Source organism: Cololabis saira, chromosome 8 (genome assembly GCF_033807715.1).
Source record: "Cololabis saira isolate AMF1-May2022 chromosome 8, fColSai1.1, whole genome shotgun sequence".
Classification (NCBI taxonomy): Eukaryota; Metazoa; Chordata; class Actinopteri; order Beloniformes; family Belonidae; genus Cololabis; species Cololabis saira.
The window spans coordinates 3,672,264-3,693,185 of NC_084594.1; the positions used below are offsets into that span (position 1 = coordinate 3,672,264).

At 41.6% G+C, this 20,922-nt stretch overlaps 1 protein-coding gene across 1 annotated transcript in view; it reads left to right on the forward strand.

Annotated features, from left to right (window-relative positions):
* The window catches only part of ptprt (protein tyrosine phosphatase receptor type T), a 379,334-nt gene that overhangs the window by 187,421 nt on the left and 170,991 nt on the right, over positions 1 to 20,922 (forward strand). Inside the window, exons 9-11 of the mRNA XM_061728218.1 lie at positions 56 to 171; positions 987 to 1,167; positions 11,076 to 11,185. Coding sequence (XP_061584202.1) covers positions 56 to 171; positions 987 to 1,167; positions 11,076 to 11,185 — 407 coding nt within the window. The remainder of the gene's footprint in view (positions 1 to 55; positions 172 to 986; positions 1,168 to 11,075; positions 11,186 to 20,922) is intronic.

Sequence of the window (20,922 nt, forward strand, 5' to 3'; positions counted from 1 at the left end):
GACTAATCTGATCCAGGTTTCCACTAATCCCCCCCGTCTCCGTCTCTCCCCCCAGATCCGGTCCACGGCCCCCAGAGCGTCAACGTGGTGGACGTCCGGGCCCGCCAGCTCACCATCCAGTGGGAGACGTTCGGCTACGCCGTGACGCGCTGCCACAGCTACAACCTGACGGTGAGCAGCGCCGCCGCCCGCTGGGTCGGAGCGGGGCGGAGCGGGTCACGCTAACGTGAAATAAAGGTTGATTATGAGTCGGTGGCCACAGCTACATGATGTTTTTTTAATTCGGAATTAGTGGTGGGGAAAAAAATCGATATTGCAATATATTGTTGCACTCTGTCGCAATAAATAATCGATAAACTGACGGCAAATATTGATATTTTATTACAACACACATAATAGATTTAGGTGTTTGTCACCGCACTAATGTTCATGCACTTTAATTTGTCCAGCTGTTCAGTGTTTACATTTACAAGACTAGCAGCAGTGAGGAAATATATAAATCCACTTTCTTTGCACATTGTATGAAGTTTTGGCATTGAATAAATGCATAATTACAGACGTTTTCCTTTTTATGGGTATTTTTTCTTTTTTGGTCACATATATCGTAATATATCGTTGATGAAATTTCTTGCAATATATCAAATATCGTAGATATCGTGTATTGTGATATTATCGTTATCTTGGGCCACATATCGCCACAGTATTGAATCGTGAGTTACCGTATCGTCCCACCCCTATTCGCAATTAATTATTCCGAATTAAATAATTCGGAATTAAACTGTTTTCCTTCGAGTTTACATGGAAATAATAATTCCAAATTCAGGTTTACGTGGAAAACACATTTGATTGGCTTTATCCAATTCCACTTAAGGTCGGAATTAGGTGTTTACTTGGTAATCTTTACTCATTTTAAATCAGATTTAATTTTAATTCTGAATTAAAGAGGAATGAAACCTCCCATGTAAACAGAGTGTCTCCCCCTGCAGGTGCAGTACCAGTACGTGTTCAACCAGCAGGAGTTTGCGGCCGAGGAGCTGATCCAGACGTCGTCTCACTACACGCTGCGGGGCCTGAGGCCGTCGGTGACGGTCCGGCTGCGGCTGGTTCTGGCCAACGCCGAGGGCAGCAAGGAGAGCGAGGAGATCGTCAAGCAGACGGAGGAGGACGGTGAGGACAGCCATCCTTTATTTAATTAAAGAAAAGAGAAGCAAAGCTTTCAGATCTTCCAGGGGAGCATAGTGGCCTAGTGGTTGGGGCTTCGCAGGCGGTGGGTTTCCTCCCTCCTACTTCTCCCCTCTGTGGGGTTGCTGGTGGCCTGGGTTCCGGGTTCTTCCTTGTCGGCCTCTGGTCTCGCGGGTGGAGGGGTTGCTCCCCCCCCTCCCTTACTATAGATACACTTCAGGTGGAGCTTTGAAAGGATTATTACACACACGCACACGCACACGCACACGCACACACACACACACATAGACATACACATTGGCTTGTTCACCTGCATGATTGTTCTGTAGTTTTTGGGGTTAGTTAGCGGTAGCTTAGCTCAGACTGCGATCAGATCTCAAGATTTGGGTCGATTGCTGTTCGTGTTTTGGTCGGCTCCGTGCCGGTTTCGTGTTTTGTTTGTGTTTTTTTTGTTGCAAATTTCCAGTGCTGGACGTGTGTCTCCGTGTGTTCCTGCTTCCTGGATTGGCAGTGGATGTCATCACTCACTGCCACCCATTGTTATTACAATATCAGTCAGGATATTTATTACATTATTGGTCAAGTTATTACATTATTGGGTTTTATTACATTTTCAATTGAGTTAAGTGCAAATTTTATTACATTTTCAGGAAATTATTACATTATAGGAAATTATTACATTATAGGGTGCTACAAGGCTCAAAAAGGACATACACTTTAGCTTCTGCTTACCGATAAAGAACGTTTTTCATGCTGTTAAACGGAGTTATTACCAGAAAACATCAAATGTAGGAGCTGATGCAGACCATAATCGCTTCAGATGCTCCAACATGGAGCTGGTCTGGTATCAACTCCTAGAGGAGACCAGCTGATCTGCAGGAAGTAGCCACAATAATGCATGAAGTGAAACATAGAAACCACAGAACGTAGATTATTCGTGCCTCAAGTGTACGAGCAGTCCGGCGTTATTAAACCCCTGTTTCCTGTCCAGAGGGGGGGGGGGGGGGGGATCTGCTATAAACCGAAGCATCTCAACTCCGTAATCCCAGCGCCTGATGAGCAGAACAAGAGCAACGTTTTAACGACGTACAAACGCTCATCTCCCAGAATCCTCCGCTGATCTCAGAACTAATATCCTCCTGATTTCTTCAGCTTCTGGGGAACATCAGAGAAGAAACGCAGAAGCAATAGCTGGTGGGGGTGAGAGGGTTGGGGTGGGGGGCTTAATTGTTTTGTTGTTAATCGTTTCTGTTGAACCGTCGTTAATCTCCTGGTTGTAATTCAGTAATTAGAGAACAGAGCAGCAATAGTTCACGCGGAGGCTAATTGTTGTTTGTGTTTTAATGGTTTTATTCCCCCCCACCCCCCCGTCTCCCTCACACATGCACTTATACGTCTCATTCTCCAACAGTTTCCAGTCCTGCTGATTGCACAGAAACCGTCTTTAGCTCGTGTTTGGAGGCAGCTTGACAGATTTGTAATTAAGAGCTGGATTTTCCTTTTCTCCTCTCGGCTCTCGAGGACCTCCACGTTGGTGGAAGATGGATGATGGGGAGCCCCTCCGGTTTTAATCAAGGCCCCGTTCCAGATTTGCATGTTAGCATCCACACGCACGCAAACGCTCCCCGGAGCTTCACTCATCCAGAGCGGCGGCGGTTGTTTCCCTCAGCGAGGCGTCGCCGAGGTTCATCACGGCAGGTTTAGGGCCAATCCCAATGTTCACGCTACTTTCTACCACTGGCCCTCACCCACTACCACTTCACCCTAAAAATGAAGCCACAAGGGCTTTGTAATCTTCCCTAGGGATTGGGACGCCACTTGCTACGTCACTGCGTGGTTTACGTTCCGGTATGTACGGATTTTTGTGAGATCAGGTTGAAAACGTTGCAGCTTCACATAGAAGGTGGGCAAAAACACGCAAACACATACGGAAACTTTAGAATACTATTATCAATCTACAATATCTAGGCCAGGGGTCGGCAACCCGCGGCTCCAGAGCCGCATGCGGCTCTTTAGCGCCGCCTTGGTGGATCCTGGAGCTTTTTCAAAAATGTTTGACCTTTTTTTTCCTTTTTTTCTTTTTTTTTTCTTCCTTTTTTTCTTCTCCTTATCTCTTTTTTCTTTTTTTTCTTCTTTTTTCCTTTTTTTCTCATTTTTTCTTCCTTTTTCCTTTCCTTTTTAATCTTGAAATTTTCACTTTTTTCTCAAAATTTTGACTTTTTTTTCGAAATTTTGACTTTTTTCTGGACATTTTGACTTTTTTCTCAAGATTGTACTTCAACATTAATCTTGACATTTCAACTTTTTTCTCGAAATTTCGAATTTTTTCTCAAAATTTTGACTTTTTTCTTGACATTTCGACTTTTTTCTCAAAATTTTGACTTTTTTCTCAAAATTATACTTCAACTTTAATCTTGACATTTCGACTTTTTTCTCAAAATTTCGACTTTTTTCTCGATATTTTGACTTTTTTCTCGAAGTGCATAATGAAAAAAAAATCTTCCCTCAGTTATAACTAATAATAAACATGCAGCATGTGTTGCCTTCATTCTAAGGTTTATACAAGACTTTTCATTTTTTGCGGCTGCAGACATATTTGTTTTTTGTGTTTTTGGTCCAATATGGCTCTTTCAACATGTTGTGTTGCCGACCCCTGATCTAGGCTATTCAAGCCGCGCCATGTGGAGAAACTCTCGTAACAAGCAGGTTTACAGGTGACAGGTGCAGTGGGACGTTAAGCCTGAATTATGGTTCTGCGTTAAATGGACGTAGAGCCTACGGCGTACGGTGCGTGGCGACGCACACCGTGGCGTAGGCTCTGCGTTGGTGTAACGCGGACCCATAAATCAGCCTTTATTCTGGCGAGATCTGAAAAGACTTTGCAACAGCGAGCAAGCGAGTGATTATGTACATTCACTGAGTGAATATTATGAAAGTAAAACATATATTTCTGGCTAGAAATGTAATCAAAACGCATTTTTATGCAGAAACTAACTCAAAATATTGATTTTATTCACAAAAAAATGAGAAATGTCCGCCATGTTTTTTTGTTTGATTCAGTCTGCAAATGATGATGTAAAGCATTCTGGGAAATTTTCTTTAGCCCTCGGTCACGAAGTCAGTATCTGAAATCCCTCACTGTGAAGGGCTAGAGTCATACTCACTAGCCCTCGATATGTCCACTAGCCCTCGTTATGTCCACTAGCCCTCGTTATGTCCACTAGCCCTCGTTATGTCCACTAGCCCTCGTTATGTCCACTAGCCCTCGTTATGTCCACTAGCCCTCGTTATGTCCACTAGCCCTCGTTATGTCCACTAGCCCCCGTTATGTCCACTAGCCCTCGTTATGCCCACTAGCCCTCGTTATGCCCACTAGCCCTCGTTATGTCCACTAGCCCTCGTTACGTCCACTAGCCCTCGTTATGTCCACTAGCCCTCGTTACGTCCACTAGCCCTCGTTACGTCCACTAGTCCTCGTTATGTCCACTAGCCCTCGTTATGTCCACTAGCCCTCGTTATGTCCACTAGCCCTACATGCAAAGAGGAATTGGGACACCACTACCCTGACAGGAACGTGCAAAATGTAGGGGTAGGACGGAAAAGTAGGACTAGGGGGGGATTGGAACTGGGCCAAAGTCTCACGCTGCTCAGGGGTTACAGGTTCCTTCTCCTTTTTTGCGTGGCTTTAATAACCAGGGCTGGGGATCGATTCAAATGTCAATAATCGATTCGATTCCGATTCTTAAGATTCAGAATCGATTATCAGGATTTGATTCGATCCGATTCTATTCCGATATTGATTTGTTATTAAAACTGTTTTTTGGGCTGTTGCATGAATTATATGACTGTAGTTCTGCAACATATTAATACTAGTATTATATTGAGATTCAACAGCAAGTATTGCAGCTAATATCAAACAGATTAGCAGAATTAGCAGAATTAGATTAACAGAATTACCAAACAGATCCAGGGAGGAAACAGAGATTGGGTTTTTCTTATTTCCCATTTTTGAGAATTTGGTTTTTATATTTAGACGTCACCCACAGGTGAGGGGGGTGTTGTGGATACAGAGTGGAGGGGAAAAAAATTTTTCGACCACATTTCAGACCTACAGTAATAGGAATTTTCTGTTTAAGATTAACTTTATTTACTTTGCTTTTGCTATAAAGCAATAAAGACGGATTATTGTGATGCTACCGAGACTGAATGTACGTTGATTTACGGACCTCTTGTTTCTGTGAGGAAGGTCAGATGTCCCGTCGTATCTTTAAGTACCTCATAACAACAAAACAGCAAATATTAAAAACAAAGGTCTTAAATCCCTCTGTTTGTCAGAGAGAAGGCTGATCTCTGCTCACGGGAGGGCGGCTACATTTAATCCGTTTATCGTCCCGGCCCAGAGTCGCTTCTGAGATCGCAGAAGAAGAACATCAGGAGGACACAACGCTTACGCCCGTGTTTGAGGAACAACTAGGAAATTATGGGCTTTTAAATGTTTTTATGGTGAATTTCCTTCATGGATGCTCCTGAAACGCTCCTGAAATGTTCCTGAAACTGAACTCAGCAGCTTCTGGTTGTTTAGCCGGCAGGAAAATCATCTAATCAGTCATTCCGGTAACTGGATTTATGGTATTTTTTCCTCAGGGCAGATGCGTCGTCGTACAAGTCTGATTGTTCTTCTGCGACTAATGCCAGTCTGCCCTCGGGGCTTAATCCCCGTATCATGAAGTGAAGTTTAATCCAGCTGCTGGAACTGTAACGATACTGAACGATGTTTGTTCTCAGGCAAGATTAACGTCCGATTACAGTAAAATAGAAGATGAAGAACTGTAAAGAAACACGATCCCGTCTCCCAACAGGAAGATGCTGTTGACGCCAGAAACAGATTTGGGAGGAAATAATATTATTTTCCAGAAGGCTAGTTGTTGTTCCTGAATTATGGAAACGTATTGCGTTCACATGGGGAAAAAAATTAAAAAACTGGGTTTGTTTTTGTTTTTTATTTTATTTTTCGTGGTAATTTTCTGTTTTTCATACAGAAACCAAATTAGACACCAAAACACAGAAAAATAACTGACTTGTTTAATTTAATCAAGTTTTACTTTGATCTGGGTTTAAGACACTGGGAGATGGTCCTGTTTTTAAGCCATATAGATGCTATCACCATTAGTTTGTCAACTTTACGCAGATAACTTATCTCCTCTACATAGCAATGTTTCTCCAGGAGCAGTTGGACAGATACGGCTCCATGGATACAAAAGGATTCATATGAAATGCATTCAGGTTTTGTGGTGCCCAAGACACGATCAGGAGGCTTATCGGGGGAAGAATTATCCAGAAAAACAGAAAAAAAAACTATCCGGAAAAACAGAAAAAATTACCTTGAAAAACAGAAAAAAATAATAAAGAAAAACAGAAAAAATTACCTGGAAAAAAGAAAAATGTATCATGAAAACCAGAAAAATGTATCACGAAACAAGAGAAAAAATTATCCCGAAAACAGAAAAAATTACTTTGAAAAATGGAAAAAATGATACCGAAAAACGGAAAAAAGGATCACGAAAACCAGAAAAATTTATCACGAAAAAAGAGAAAAAATTATCCAGAAAAACTAAAATATTTCCTTGAAAAACAGAAAAAAATATCCTGAAAAACAGAAAAAAATACTTTGAAAAACGAAAAAAATTATACCGAAAAATGGAAAAAAAATTATACAGAAAAACGGAAAAAATTATACCGAAAAACAGAAAAAATTACTTCGAAAAACGGAAAACATTTTACTGAAAAATAGAAAAAAATATACCGAAAATCAGAAAAAATTACCCCTAAAGCAGGACCAGAAAATAATAAAAAGCAAGAAAAACTGAAAAAATTATCGTGAAAAACAAAAGCTTTTTTATTTTTCAAGTTAATGCCGTACTTCCTGACTAAATAGCCACCAGACCGTCTTCACGCCGGCGTCTTTTTTTGATTCGTCTCCAACTCAAAACACAACTGATGATATGTACCTTATTGTTGTTGCTGAGTTACGATCCTGCATCTCCTGAGTGTTTATTTCTGTCCCGGATCATCGTTTCTTCACGAATCACTAACAACAGTTTTAATCTGACGACTAAACGGCTGCAGAAAAACCTCCGAAACGCTAATGAATCATTTAAAAGAAATATATCAGTGACGGCGTCTGTGGCTGCGGCGAAAAGATAATTAGATCTGAGAACTCAAGAGACGGACAAACAAAACTGTCTCTCTCTCTCTCTCTCTCTCTCTCTCTCTCTCTCTCTCTCTCTCTCTCTCTCTCTCTCTTTCCCTCTTTCTATCTCTTTCTCTCTCTTCATCTCTCTCAAACAAGACCTTCATTGTTCAGTATGATGGAAGTTAATCAAGTTATGATTAATGTATTACAGCTGCCGTTATCTTTTCAATGAAGCCTGTTTTCTCCCGTCTGAGACACACACACACACACACACACACACACACACACAGTTGCGTAACACTCCAGTCGTTGATGTCACGGCACGCGCCGGGGTCGCCAGAGACGCCAGAGATCCACAGATATGGAGGCAGACGAGGTGCATTATTAACGACGAGTGCACACACACACACACACACACACACACACACACACACACACACACACACACACACACACACACACACACGTGTGCGGGCGGTGAGTGATAAGGACTCGAGCGAAATGGCAGTGTCTAATTGCGTTTCTTTGTGGGGGTAATGTGATGCCGGGCCTTAATCAACACCTCGGCATTACTAATCAGAACCATGTGTGTGTGTGTGTGTGTGTGTGTGTGTGTGTGTGTGTGTTTGTGTGTGTGTGTTTGTGTGTGTGTGTGTGTTTGTGTGTCCTGCACAAAGCAATCACGGAGGTTTGCATTAACCTCTTAGCTCGAGCCGGCCGCCGCCGTGACCCCGGCGTGACCCCGGCCGGTTTGATGGGACTTTGTTGTTATTACTTTGTGTTTTTTAACAAGCTCACCGTTTTTAATTGAACTCGCTTCACGTCGGTTTATTTATACGCCGACGACTCACCGCTCCTCTCCGGGGCCCTTTACTGACGCAGTAAAAGAAAGAAGTCCAATTAAATGAAATCAGGTTTAACCGGGTTGAGATCCAGTTCTGCTGCGCGTAAATCCGGCTGGTTAGTGGAAAGTAATCGGACTAATTTCACGCCGGTTCTCGGGGAGGAGGAGCCGCTCGGCTGGAGCTCAGCGGGGGGTTCGAACCGCCGCATCGACGCAGGTGTGTCCCAGAAACCGAGGCCCGTTGCTGCTGCCAGGCCTAAAGAAGAGTTTTATAAGTGAGCAGGAGAACTTTAACGTTTGTCCTGGATTTAACAGGAAGAGGAGAAACTTCATTGTTTTATCGTTTTTAACTGACCGTGAAAGAAGGAGGACGGATTGTGTGTCAGTGTGTGTGTGTGTGTGTGTATCCGCTTGCGTACCTATTCAACAGTGGACCTTGGCATCGTTACACACTCATGAACAGTGGACCTCAAAGCGAGCAGGGGACATTCTTCAGGTCCCATGATGATCATGCTTTAAATCATGCCAAAATCATGTCTAATACCCTCTGGTTAATTTTTTAAGATTTTTGCCAAGAGGGGACCTGGAGGTGTGTGAGTGTTAAAGAGTTTAACACTCACACACCTTCAGGCAGCCTTTCAGACTGTAGAGGGATATTCAACAGGCTACTTTGTGAAGAAACTAGTGTCTTGAAACATGATTTATTGGTTTTGTGACAAAAGATTAAAGGCTCAGCTTTATTGGATGTCTTAAGTTTCAATTTTTCAGTGTTTCAATATAATTTTGTGCTCAATCTACACAAACAGGATTTCAATATATTAAAACACAATGACACAGGTTCCCTCATGGAGCAACATTCAAACTCCATGAATTAATATATCTCTGTAAGAGATATATAGGTTAGTTTGTTGATTTACATTATAGAAAAAAAGGTCCACACTTGAACTGTATAATACGACTTGAGTCCACTCTTCACTGGTACATAATGTGTGTGTGTCAGTGTTTGTTAGTATGTGTTACTGTGTGTTAATGTGTCAGTGTGTGTTAGTGTGTGTGTGCATCTCAGCATCGTATCTCCTGCTACTTGTGAATGTTTCCATCCTCATGTGTTTATCTCCCGGTTATCTCTCTCTCGTAGACGAGGTGTCTGACACCCCCCCCCCTCTCTACACCTCCGTAAAAGAAGTGTGAACGTCTCGTCACAAAAACACACTCACTCTGTTTCTAGGTAGATTTTACTCTAATGAGTCGGGGGGGGGGGGGGGGGGTGTAGAGAGCTGCTGTCGTTGTTGTTGGATATCTACTACTACTACTGTCAGGGGCACAAGGTGGTTCTTCTTGGTTGTTGTTCCGGGGCTTGAACCTGAACCTCTAGACCCAAGCACACTGGACATCAGGAGGCCGATCGTTTCGTTTCACCTGCGTGATTTTCAGCTGCGATCCGAGGCAGGAAGTGATATCTGATTCGACTTGTGAACTGACAGAGTTTTGTTTTGAGTCGGACTCGTGAAACGAGTCCCCAGACCGAGGAAACCGTTGCCGTCACAGCAGCCGTTATTTATTTATCCCGGCCCGGCATTTCTGCTGCTCGTCTGTCTCCCCTCATTTTAGGAAGAAGCCATTTTAATTTTGCAAATTACAGCAGAGTTGTAATTTGCAGCTTGTTGTAAAGTTATCTCAACATGCTTCATTAGCGCGCTGATGAAGAGCCTGCTGCCGCTGCTGCCGAGTGTTCATCAGTGAATCAGGTCGGGAAACCCGAGCAGCAGCTCGGACGGAGGGAGGGAGGAGGAGGATGATTAATGTCTGTAGCTCCGTCTGATCACCGTCTGCAGCTCCAGCACATCCCTCGTCTCCAGCCCGCTGGCTCATTGTTCATCTGTCACGGTTTATCTGTCAGGAATATTTCATGCATACAGTATGAAAGACTTTAACATTCCTCCGTGTTTAGAGGAGCTGAAGTTCTGGGTGTTAACGCCGTCTCCTCCACCTCTGTGATGATGCAACTCGCCGTGTTTGTGGCGGGAGTTTCCAGGAGAACCGGCTTCACATTTCACTCCTGAGCTTTCTGGAACTTTATACTGTAGATCAGTAGATCTGTAGATCAATAGATCTGTAGCTCTATAGATCTGTAGAGTAGAGTAGGTAGAGTTTACACTACCTAGAGATTTACCAACACCAGCTAGAGGTTTACTAAACACTAACTATAGGCTTTACTAAACAGAAATGTTTTAAGTTTAGTTTTAAAGGTGGAGGTGGTGTCAGCCTCCTTAACCCAGATTGGAAGTTGGTTCCATAGTAATGGTGCCTGATAGCAGAACGCCTGCCCTCCAAATCTACATTTAGATACTCTAGGAACTACGAGTAAACCTGCACTCTGAGAGTGGAGAGCTCTGCCAGGAACATAAGGCACTATCAGGTCTTGCAAATAATGCGGAGCTAAGCCGCTTTGGGCTTTATACGCAAGTAATACAATTTTAAATTGGATTCTGAATTTTACAGGTAGCCAATGGAGCGACGCTAACACTGGAGAGACGTGGTCTCTCCTGCTGATTCACTCGTGCTGCTGCGTTTTGGACTGCACTCGTGGTGCTAACGACTCGTGGTGCTAAAGACTCATGTTGCTAACGACTCGTGTTGCTAAAGACTTGTGTTGCTAACGACTATTGTTCCTAACGACTCGTGTTGCTAATGACTCTTGTTGCTAACGACTCGTGTTGCTAACGACTTGTGTTGTTAACGACTCGTGTTGCTAACGACTCGTGTTGCTAACGACTCGTGTTCCTAACGACTCGTGTTGCTAACGACTCGTGTCACTAACTACTCGTGTTGCTAACGACTCTGTGTTTCCTGCAGTTCCCGGCTCGGTTCCCGTGGAGTCGCTCCAGAACACGCCGTACGAGGAGAAGATCTTCATGCAGTGGAAAGCTCCCAACGAGACCAACGGGGTCATCACGCTGTACGAGGTCAGTCCACACGGCTCGGGATCGTTCCAGAACGGGGGGGGGGTCGTTAGCTGGAGGTCTGGGGGGGTCGACAGTCAGGAACAAGGAGGCATTGGTAGGAAAGAAGCACTTGGGAGGTAGATCCTATCACTCTGACAGATATATAAATATATATATAATAGAATCGATTCGAACAGAATATAATCGAAGAGAATAGATTAGATTAGAGTAGAATAGATTTGATTAGAATAGATTAGATTATAATTGATTAGAATAGATTAGATTAGAATGGAATGGAATATAATCAAATACATTTGAATGGAATAGATTAGAGTAGAATCAATTAGAGATAGAGATTAGAATGGAATATAATCGAATATATTTGAATAGGTTAGAATTTAATATAATTGAATGGATTGTAATAGAATATATTATAATTGAATAGAATGGTATGGAATATAACCAAATAGATTAGATTGGAATAGAATATATTAGACTAGATTATAATAAATATAATATTATTAATTGGAATAGAATATATTTGATTTTGATTTAATTAGAATACATGTAATAGAATAGAATATATTAGATTAGAATAGAATAGATTATTGTCATTTCCACATGTACAGTGACTTATACATACGTGGAATGAAAGTGGAGCGTCTCACTCTTTAGTGCAACATGTAATACTAGAATAAAATATGTAGAAGCAAAGAAAATATGTATATAAATCCAAAATAAAAAATCTAAGTGTGATGGGTGTAGATGACGAAGAATGGCAGGAGGTGTTTTGTTATTGGAGTGGGGTTGAGGTCGGACTGTAATGACGGCATGTTAGAATTTACGGTGGCCTTCGGAAAGAAACTTGACCCCCCGCTGAATTTAAAAAGCAACAGCAGAGTTAACTTTTGTCTTAAAATATGGGTTTTAACTTAATTTGTTTATTCTTGAGAAGTGCCAGTTGTGGTCTGAGCTCATCTCTCCCCGAGATGGAAGGTTGGGAGTTTGAGCTGAGTGTTTGTCCGGCCTCCCGCGGTGTCGCCGCGGCAGCAGAAGGCCGTTAAAGGGCCGACACTGATCTCACAGAGACGTGAAACTAAGGGCTTCGGGATTTTACAGCAAAGAGCGGAGTTGAGACTGAGAGAGAAGAGTGAGTCACTCATGTGAGAGCAGACGAGTGAAGTGAGAACGGATTTATAATGAGAGCAGGGAGGGTTCAGATGAGGCCGAGGAGAGACTGTGAAGCTGCTGGAGGCCACTCTCTCTCCCGTCTCCGACACGTCTCCGATGCCGCCGGGATCATTTCAACTCCGTCACATGAAAGTCTGAGAGCTGCCGGCCCGAGCTGCAGAACCTTCGTGCCCCCGGACGTCGTCGCAAAACGCAGACAGAAGCGCTGAACCCGGTCTGCAAGTGTGAACGCCACCGTTTGAAATCCTTCATCAGAACTGCGGTTTAATCTGAGACGGAGAAGTTCCTGCTGCAAACTTTCACGGGGAGCAACAAGGTGCACCGACTTTAGTTAATAATGAAACATCGGCTCGGGTCGAGAGCGGCGTGGACGTGATGAGCTCCGGAGAGCGTGACACGGCAGTTAAAAGCATAAATTCAGCAGTATTTTGAGTAAAGTTGGAGAAAGTAGGAGTCTCATCCTCCGACCAGCTGAACTCCAGCGGAGAGAGACGGTGAAAAGTGAAAGTTGGCCCTCCATCTAATGAATTATTGACCGGCTCTCTGTCTCCTGCAGCCCAGAAAAAATTACCTTGAAAAAAAGAAAAAGAATTACGTTGAAAAACAGAGGAAATTACCTTGAAAAACAGAGGAAATTACCTTGAAAAACAGAAAAAAATATCCAGAGAAACAGAAAAAAAATTACCTTGAAAAACAGAAAAAAATAACTAAAAAAATAGAAAAAAATACCTAAAAAAGTAGAAACAATTACTGTGAAAAACTGAAAAAAATATCCAGAGAAGCAGAAAAAATACCTTGAAAAACAGAAAACATTACCTTGAAAAAAAGACAAAATTACCTCAAAAAACAGAAAAATTATCCAGAAAAACAGAAAAAATTATCCAGAGATACAGAAAAAATTACCTTGAAAATCGGAAAATATTCCCTAAAAATTTTTTAAAAAATTACCTTGAAAAACGGAAAAAAATTACCTAAATAAATAGAAAAAATTTCCTTGAAAAACGGAAAAAAATACCTAATAAAATAGAAAAAATTACCTTGAAAAACAGACAAAATTATGGGGATAAAGTCGTGCATCTGGAGTAAAGTGTTGAGTAAAGTTGGAGAAAGTAGGAGTCTCATCCTCCGACCAGCTGAACTCCAGCGGAGAGAGACGGTGAAAAGTGAAAGTTGGTCCTCCATCTAATGAATTATTGACCGGCTCTCCGTCTCCTGCATCGCTGCATCGAGGCGCGGCGTGACCGCCAGACCCGGCAGGGCCGTTGGTGAGTTCACTTCCGGCAGGGGACGAAGTCGTGCATCTGCAAACGTCCGAGTGTAGGACGGGGTCTCGTCGGGGGTCTGGAGCTGTCAGACCAGCCAAACCTGCACCCCAGTAAAGATGGAGATAGATGGCCTTTGTGCTGCAATCACCAAACCGGAGGCAGCGTTGATGCTCGTTACCTTAAGTTGACCTGGTCTGGAAGAAGCATCACACACGATACAGGTAAAGTCCATCCGGCTCCACGATGATGCAAATTAAACGCATTCAAGCAGCTTTGTGGCCCAAGAGACGATCAGGAGACGGCTGAAGGTTTTGGATCTGCACGGTGTGTAGCTAGCTGAGGAGACGGAATCGTCTTAGGTGGTGTATGAGCGGGAAAAAAAAATCACCTCGAAAAACAGACAAAATTACCTTGAAAAAACTGAAAAAATTATCCAGAGAAACAGAAAAAATTACCTTGAAAAAAAAGACAAAAAATTACATTGAAAATCAGAGAAAATTACCTTGAAAAACAGAAAAAATTATCCAGAGAAACAGAAAATAAATTACCTTTAAAAACCAGAAAAAAATACCTTGAAAAACTGAGAAAAAAGATTCAGAGAAGCAGAAAGAATACCTTGAAAAGCAGAAAAAATGACCTTGAAAAGCAGACAAAATGAGCTAGAAAAACAGAAAAAAATATCCAGAGAAACAGAAAAAAATATCCAGAGAGAAAATTACCTTGAAAAATGGAGAAAATTACCTAAAAAAATAGAAAAAACTACCTTGAAAAACAGACAAAATTGCGGGGACAAAGTGGTGCATCTGGAAACGCAGTTTTGGGTTTGTGACTGCGTCCGAGTGTAGGACGGGGTCCTGTTGGGGGTCTGAAGCTGTCAGACGATCCAAATGTTCAGGTGAAACACACAAACTTAAGGCAGCGTTACTCGTTACCTTTAGTTGACCAGGCGTGGAAGAAGCAAAGAAAAAATTATCCAGAGAAAAATGAAAAAATGACCTTGAAAAACAGAAAAGAAATCCAGAGAAACAGAAAAGATTAGCTTGAAAAACAGAAAAAAATACCTTGAAAAACAAAAAATTATCCAGAGAAACAGAAAAAACTACCTCTAAAAACAGGTATTTTCCCCCGACCCCCCTGCGGGGTACCAGGACCACTCAGGATCCTCTCGGAGGCCTCCATTAGGCCTCAACCCGGAGCTTGAAAACCACTCTCCACCGTTTCCAACCCTCCTGAGACCGTCATCAATTCTGCCTTGTTTTCCGTCGATTTCATTAACATCAATCGGGGGGCGGCGGCGGCTGCTCCGCCGGCCGGAGGCGGCAAAAGCTCATCTGTTAAACATATCAGAGCCGCGGCAACAATGCAGCGCCATTAGAGATAATTACTATAATTGCAGCTATTGACAGGATTAAAGGCATCATCTGGAACATCTAAAGGGGCTCTTGTTGTGTCCTCGCCCGCTCTGTTGTCTCCTGCTTTTTCTCCTCCACTCCTTTTGCTTTTAAGGATGGAAAGCAGATGAATTACACCCGGGACAAAGAGGTGGGGGTAGATTTGCGGAGGTGGAGAGTGGCGAGGGAAGATAAGGGGAAACGAGGAGGACGGACAGTAAGTGGGAGAGGAGATAAAGCAGGAGGCGAGCGGAGTGGAGATGTGTCCTGAAAGAGGCAGCGCGATTACAGGAATTAATCAGTGTGCAAATATGATCACTTCATCTGCTGTATCTGCTGCTATAATTGCAGCTAATTACAGGATTAAAGGACACATCTGGGTGAGATCTAAAGGGACCGCCCCCTCCTCTCCCCGGTCCCTCCGGTCCTCTGTTCCTCTCTGAAATCATGTGACGGTTGAATGTTGAGGTGGGAGAAAGATGAAGAGCAGCTTTTATAATGAACGGAGCAAAATATCAGATTATTAAGGACGGATAAATCATTCTCCCTCGTGAGTCTAAAGCTTGACGGCCATTTATCTTGTCTAACTAAGTTATTAATGTGTCACTAAAGTTGCTTTCGTCAACAAAAATTATGAAACCAGAAGAAATTATCCAGAGAAACAGAAAAAATTACATTGAAAAACAGAAAAGATTATCTAGAAAAACTGAAAGAAATTACTTGAAAAACAGAAAAAAAAATTACTTTGAAAAACAGAAAAAATTATCCAAAGAAACAGGAAAAAATTACCTCAAAAACCAGAAAAAATTATCCAGAGATCCAGAGGTCCTCTGTTCCTCTCTGAAATCATGTGACGGTTGAATTGCAGTTGAACGGAGCAAAATATCAAATTATTAAGGACGGATAAATCATTCTCCCTTGTGAATCTAGAGCTTGACGTGCATTTATCTTGTCTAACTAAGTTATTAATGTGTCACTAAAGTTGCTTCCGTCAACGGAAATTATGACTAAATATCGTCGTCAACGAAACTTTATTAACGAAAATGCTGGTTGTGTTACGATAATGATAATTAAATGTATAATGCATTTTCTCATCAACAAAACATATTTTGAGATTTTCAAGTAACAAAATAACATATTTGAACCATTTTTCAGACAATAAAATAACATTTGAACCATTTGAACATGTTTTGTCGATGAGAAAATATGTTTCTCTATTTGTCTTATTTTTGTGAGGGGGATATATATTGTTTTTCGGCACTACCTTGTTCTCTATAGCTGATATAACATGAATTACTTCTATGTGGGATCAATAAAGTTCTTATTTTTGCCGTCTGAGAAAATGAAATATATTATATTTGGTGCCTAACTGTTTCCCAAGTATATTAGTGCGTGTGTGAATGAATAAATGAGACGTAAACGTACATTTCTTTGTAGAAAGGCGCTTTATGAAAATAAGTCCATTTACTTGTATTAGTTTCCAGCGCAGTCTTGAACATCCAATATGGCGGATGTTGACGTATCGCAGCAGCTCCATGGGGCGTCTACGTATATTTGTTTATGGGTTGAGAAATACTTACGTTGGTCCGGAGCGGATCGAAAACGCGACAGTAACATTGATTGTTATTGCTGCTGTGTGTGCAAATGTTTTTGTATGTTGGTAGTATTTCCTCCCTTTGACCAAATATTGACTTGGCAAGTATTGCAAGTTGTTGTCGTCTTTTTAACTGAAATGTTACCAGACTGTCGAGCGTTTAATCACTCGGGCGCCATGTTTACTGTTAACTGCTGATGACTTATGCAACGTGTGCAATGAAAAGCGAATCGTTTGCAAAAATTCCAAACGATTCCAATGAATTGAAGCACTGGGAACCGGTTCTGAACAAGAACTGGTTCTCGATTCCCATCCCTAACTGCACTGCAAAAACTCAAAATCTTACCAGGAATATTTGTCTTATTTCTAGTTAAAATGTCTCATTTTTAGTCAAAAATGTCATTACACTTAAAACAAGAGTCATTATCAGAAAAATCACTTGTTATTTGACAATTTTCAAGTAAATTTTCACTTGAAATAAGTAGAAAAATCTGCCAGTGGGACAAGATTTATCTTCTTATTACAAGCAAAAAAATCTTGTTCCACTTGCAGATTTTTCTACTTATTTCAAGTGAAAATCTACTTGAAACAGGTGAAAATTGTTGTTTTTTCCAGTGATGAGTCTTGTTTTAAGTGTAATGAGATTTTTTTGGACTAAAAACGAGACATTTTAACTAGAAATAAGACAAATATTCTTGTTAAGATTTGAGTGTTTGCAGTGTGCGTCTGTACTTAAAAAAACCAACCAACAGAAAACACTTTTGCAGAGTAACGGTACACCAGATCAGAACATGATTCAGCTTTTTAGATCCTAAAACCAGCCGCTGTGAACAGAGGTGTGAAGGCGAGGCCTGATTAGGAGCTGTTTAATAACTCAGAAGGCTTTCAGCTTTCAGCCCGTCCCAGCAGCCCCGGTTGATCCCTGGGACGTCCTCGGGTACCGGAGATGCTGAATGGATGCTGAATGGACAGAGAAGCACTCAGAGACGCTGCTGCTCTCACAGGTCACCACCCTGCCAATCCCTTCCCTGAAGGCCTCGTCAAACCGCTGGAGCATCGCAGGTTCCCCGTGTCGGTCTCTGCAGAGTTACCCATGATCCCCTGCTCACTGCATGGATACAAGATGATGCATATGAAATGCATTCAAGTAGCTTTGTGGCCCAAGAGACGATCAGGAGACTGCTGAAGATATTGGATCTGCACGTGTGGAGCTGAGGAGACGGAATCGCCTTCGGCAGCAAATGAGTGGGGACAAAAATCACCTTGAAAAACAGAAAAAATTACCTTGAAAAACAGAAAAAAATTATCCAGAGAAACAGAAAAAAATATCCAGAGAAACAAAAAATTACCTCGAAAAACAGACAAAATAACCTTGAAAAGCAGAAAAATATACCTGGAAAAACTGAAAAAATTACCTTGAAAAACAGAAAAAAATATCCGGAGAAACAGAAAAAATGACCTTGAAAAACATTTAAAAAAATAACGAGAAAAAGAAAAAAAATACCTTGAAAAACTGAAAAAATTATCCAGAGAAACAGAAAAAAATATCCAGAGAAACAAAAAAATACCTTGAAAAACAGAAAAAAATACCTGGAAAAACTGAAAAAATTACCTAAAAAAACAGAAAGAAATTATCTGAGAAACAGAAAAAATTACCTTGAAAAACTGAAAAAATTACCTTGAAAAACTGAAAATATTATCCAGAGAAACAGAAAAAATTACCTTGAAAAACAGGTCTGGGGCTCTCACAGGTCACCACCCTGCCAATCCCTTCTCCTTATCAAACCCTGTGTCGGTCTCTGCAGAATTACCCATGATCCCCTGCTCGCTCAGCAGACGCCACCGCTATCGTATCTGATCCTGGCTCCAATCTGACCCCCGATCAGGGAAAGATTTTTGTATTTCTACTCCTGGGAAGTCCTAATCATGTGTGCTGAGGAGATGAATTAGCTTTTTTATCATCAGAATAGTTTTCTTATCCGCCACCAGTTGCTCAGCTCTAATTTACGCAGGTGACTCTGCTGTTTAAAGGCTTTAAGCACATGAAAGTCGTCACGATTAAAGATATTTGTCTGATGTAACTCCGCTGAAAACATCTGAAGAGTTTACTCGTGTTTGTCAGGATGCGCTGAAATTAATGACAATCAGAATACACAAGTTAAAATACGTGGGAAGATATCACAAGTTACCGCTAATCAGTTGACTTTTCCTCTCTGTGTTTGTAAATGTATAAGAATCAAGTGTGAATGTTCATTTTTTACATGTTTATTCTAATTAATTTGCCCGTGAAAGAGCCGGTTTTATCAGATGTAGTCGTGACGGTCGCCTGCTTCAGTAATCCTGGAGGGAAAGTTTAACGAGGATCTTCACACATCAGCCGCTGGAATCTTTAATGAAGTGATCACATAAGTATTAGTCATGTTTGAACAAAAGCTGTTTAGAATAATTGATGAAGGAAGAGCAGACGACACATGTCGCTCTTTGATAAAAACACAAAGATACAGAACGCACATGTGGCACCAATGTGGAAAAAGCTTTAGCTTTGATCGTCTCAGGTAGGTTTACACCGAAATGAAACGCAGCTCCAAAACCAACGGGGTAAAAGGACGCATCGCTTCTCTGGTTGGATAATATCTGTCCTTCATTCTAGTTGGATAACATTTGTATTTTATTCTGGTTGGATAATGTCTGCCCAAACAAATTCTGGTCTGCAGTCGCAAAAAACCTTTGGAAAGTCCGTCCAAATATTCCTCCTCAGAAACTTCTCTGAAGACGGTGACACGGTGAGATAATCGGCCCTGGTACCATAAACGGTGGCTTGGTGCAGGAGGGGTCTATAGCGGTTTTTAAAAGTGGAATGTTTTGGTTTGGTTGTAGGATTTTTAACTATGTTGATTTTGGGAAGAGTTTAAACACCCAAACCCTCATAATCACATTTATATCAGCACTTTACTGACATTTCCAGGGATGTTATTGTCCTCCATCCGGGTTGACCAGCACCAGTTTTCCCACCGTTTAATGTCATTTTTGCATCGTGCCACGAAATGTTGCGATACAAAAATGTCACAATACGTGTCGTGGAGGTGACAAACTGTATCATGATATTGGGTTATTAATATTAATCTATTGTGTTGACTAGTAACGACCGCGCCTCGACCCGCGGACCAAAATCTTCCTCCACTCAGAAGAAACTAGTCCCGTTTTGGTCCCGATCACGGGACTCTTGGGGGTTTTGAGCTCTGAACTTTTACTAATGTAAGTCCGGTGTAGAGTTAAGCCTTACCTTATTAAATTAAACCTTTTTCAGGTCGTGAGTAGAATAAACACGGGACAACTTCTGCTGAGTTCCAGTGTACTTTAATGTCCCTCAACAGTGTAGGATTTTAGAACATCAACACAGCACCTAGTGCCGTACTGTGGCGTATCACTCCGCCCAATCTAAAACAGACTAATCACTACAGATAAACTGACTAGTGTCATTATAGTCCCTGATTTACATCAGAATATAAAGAATATATTTATACAATAATGAACCCTGAATTATCAAAATAACCATTTATGGAAAAGAAAAAAGTCAAATCATACATGAGAAACTATTCAGTTTGTGTCTAAACATTTGTACTTGTATGAAACTGAAGATCATAATGCAAACCTGACATTTACTTTTAGTTCAGTTTGTGGAAAATGGTTGGCCTGGCTTTCTCTTTAAAACTTAAACAGTTATAAAGCATTACAAACTGGAACAATAGGGCAAACGCACAGCATTGTTTTGTATTTTGTGTCTTTCAAATAAAAGAAAATTTTTTTCCAGTCATATGTTCCTCATTCAAGGTTGTTAAAAAATACTGCTATAATATCGTATCGTATCGTTATCGTGACCTCAATATCGTGTATTGTACCGTATGGTGAGATTAGTGTATCGTTACACCCCTCGTTAATCTACATGTTGTAGTAAACTTCCCTGGAACTTGAGAAACGCCAGACTTTTTCTGCTGACAGACTTTCCCAGCGTTTAATCGGCCCCGGCGCCGCGGCAAAGCTGCCGCTACAGTAAGTAGTTGTTTCTGCCCCATCTTGTGTGTGAATAACTTTACTCGCCAATTCCTCTCTCCTCAAGCAGAGTCTTTAATCAATCACACAAATCAATACTGGCAGCCCGTCTGGCATTTATTTCGGCGGCCGCTCTTTTTCCGAGCGGCTGATTTCTGTAGCACCGGCAGACACTTAGTAAAGTTCCCCCTCCTCTCTTAGTAAAGTCCCCCCTCCTCTCTTATCACCAGTTTCTGCAGAAGGAAATTGATTTATTTTTTCACGAGG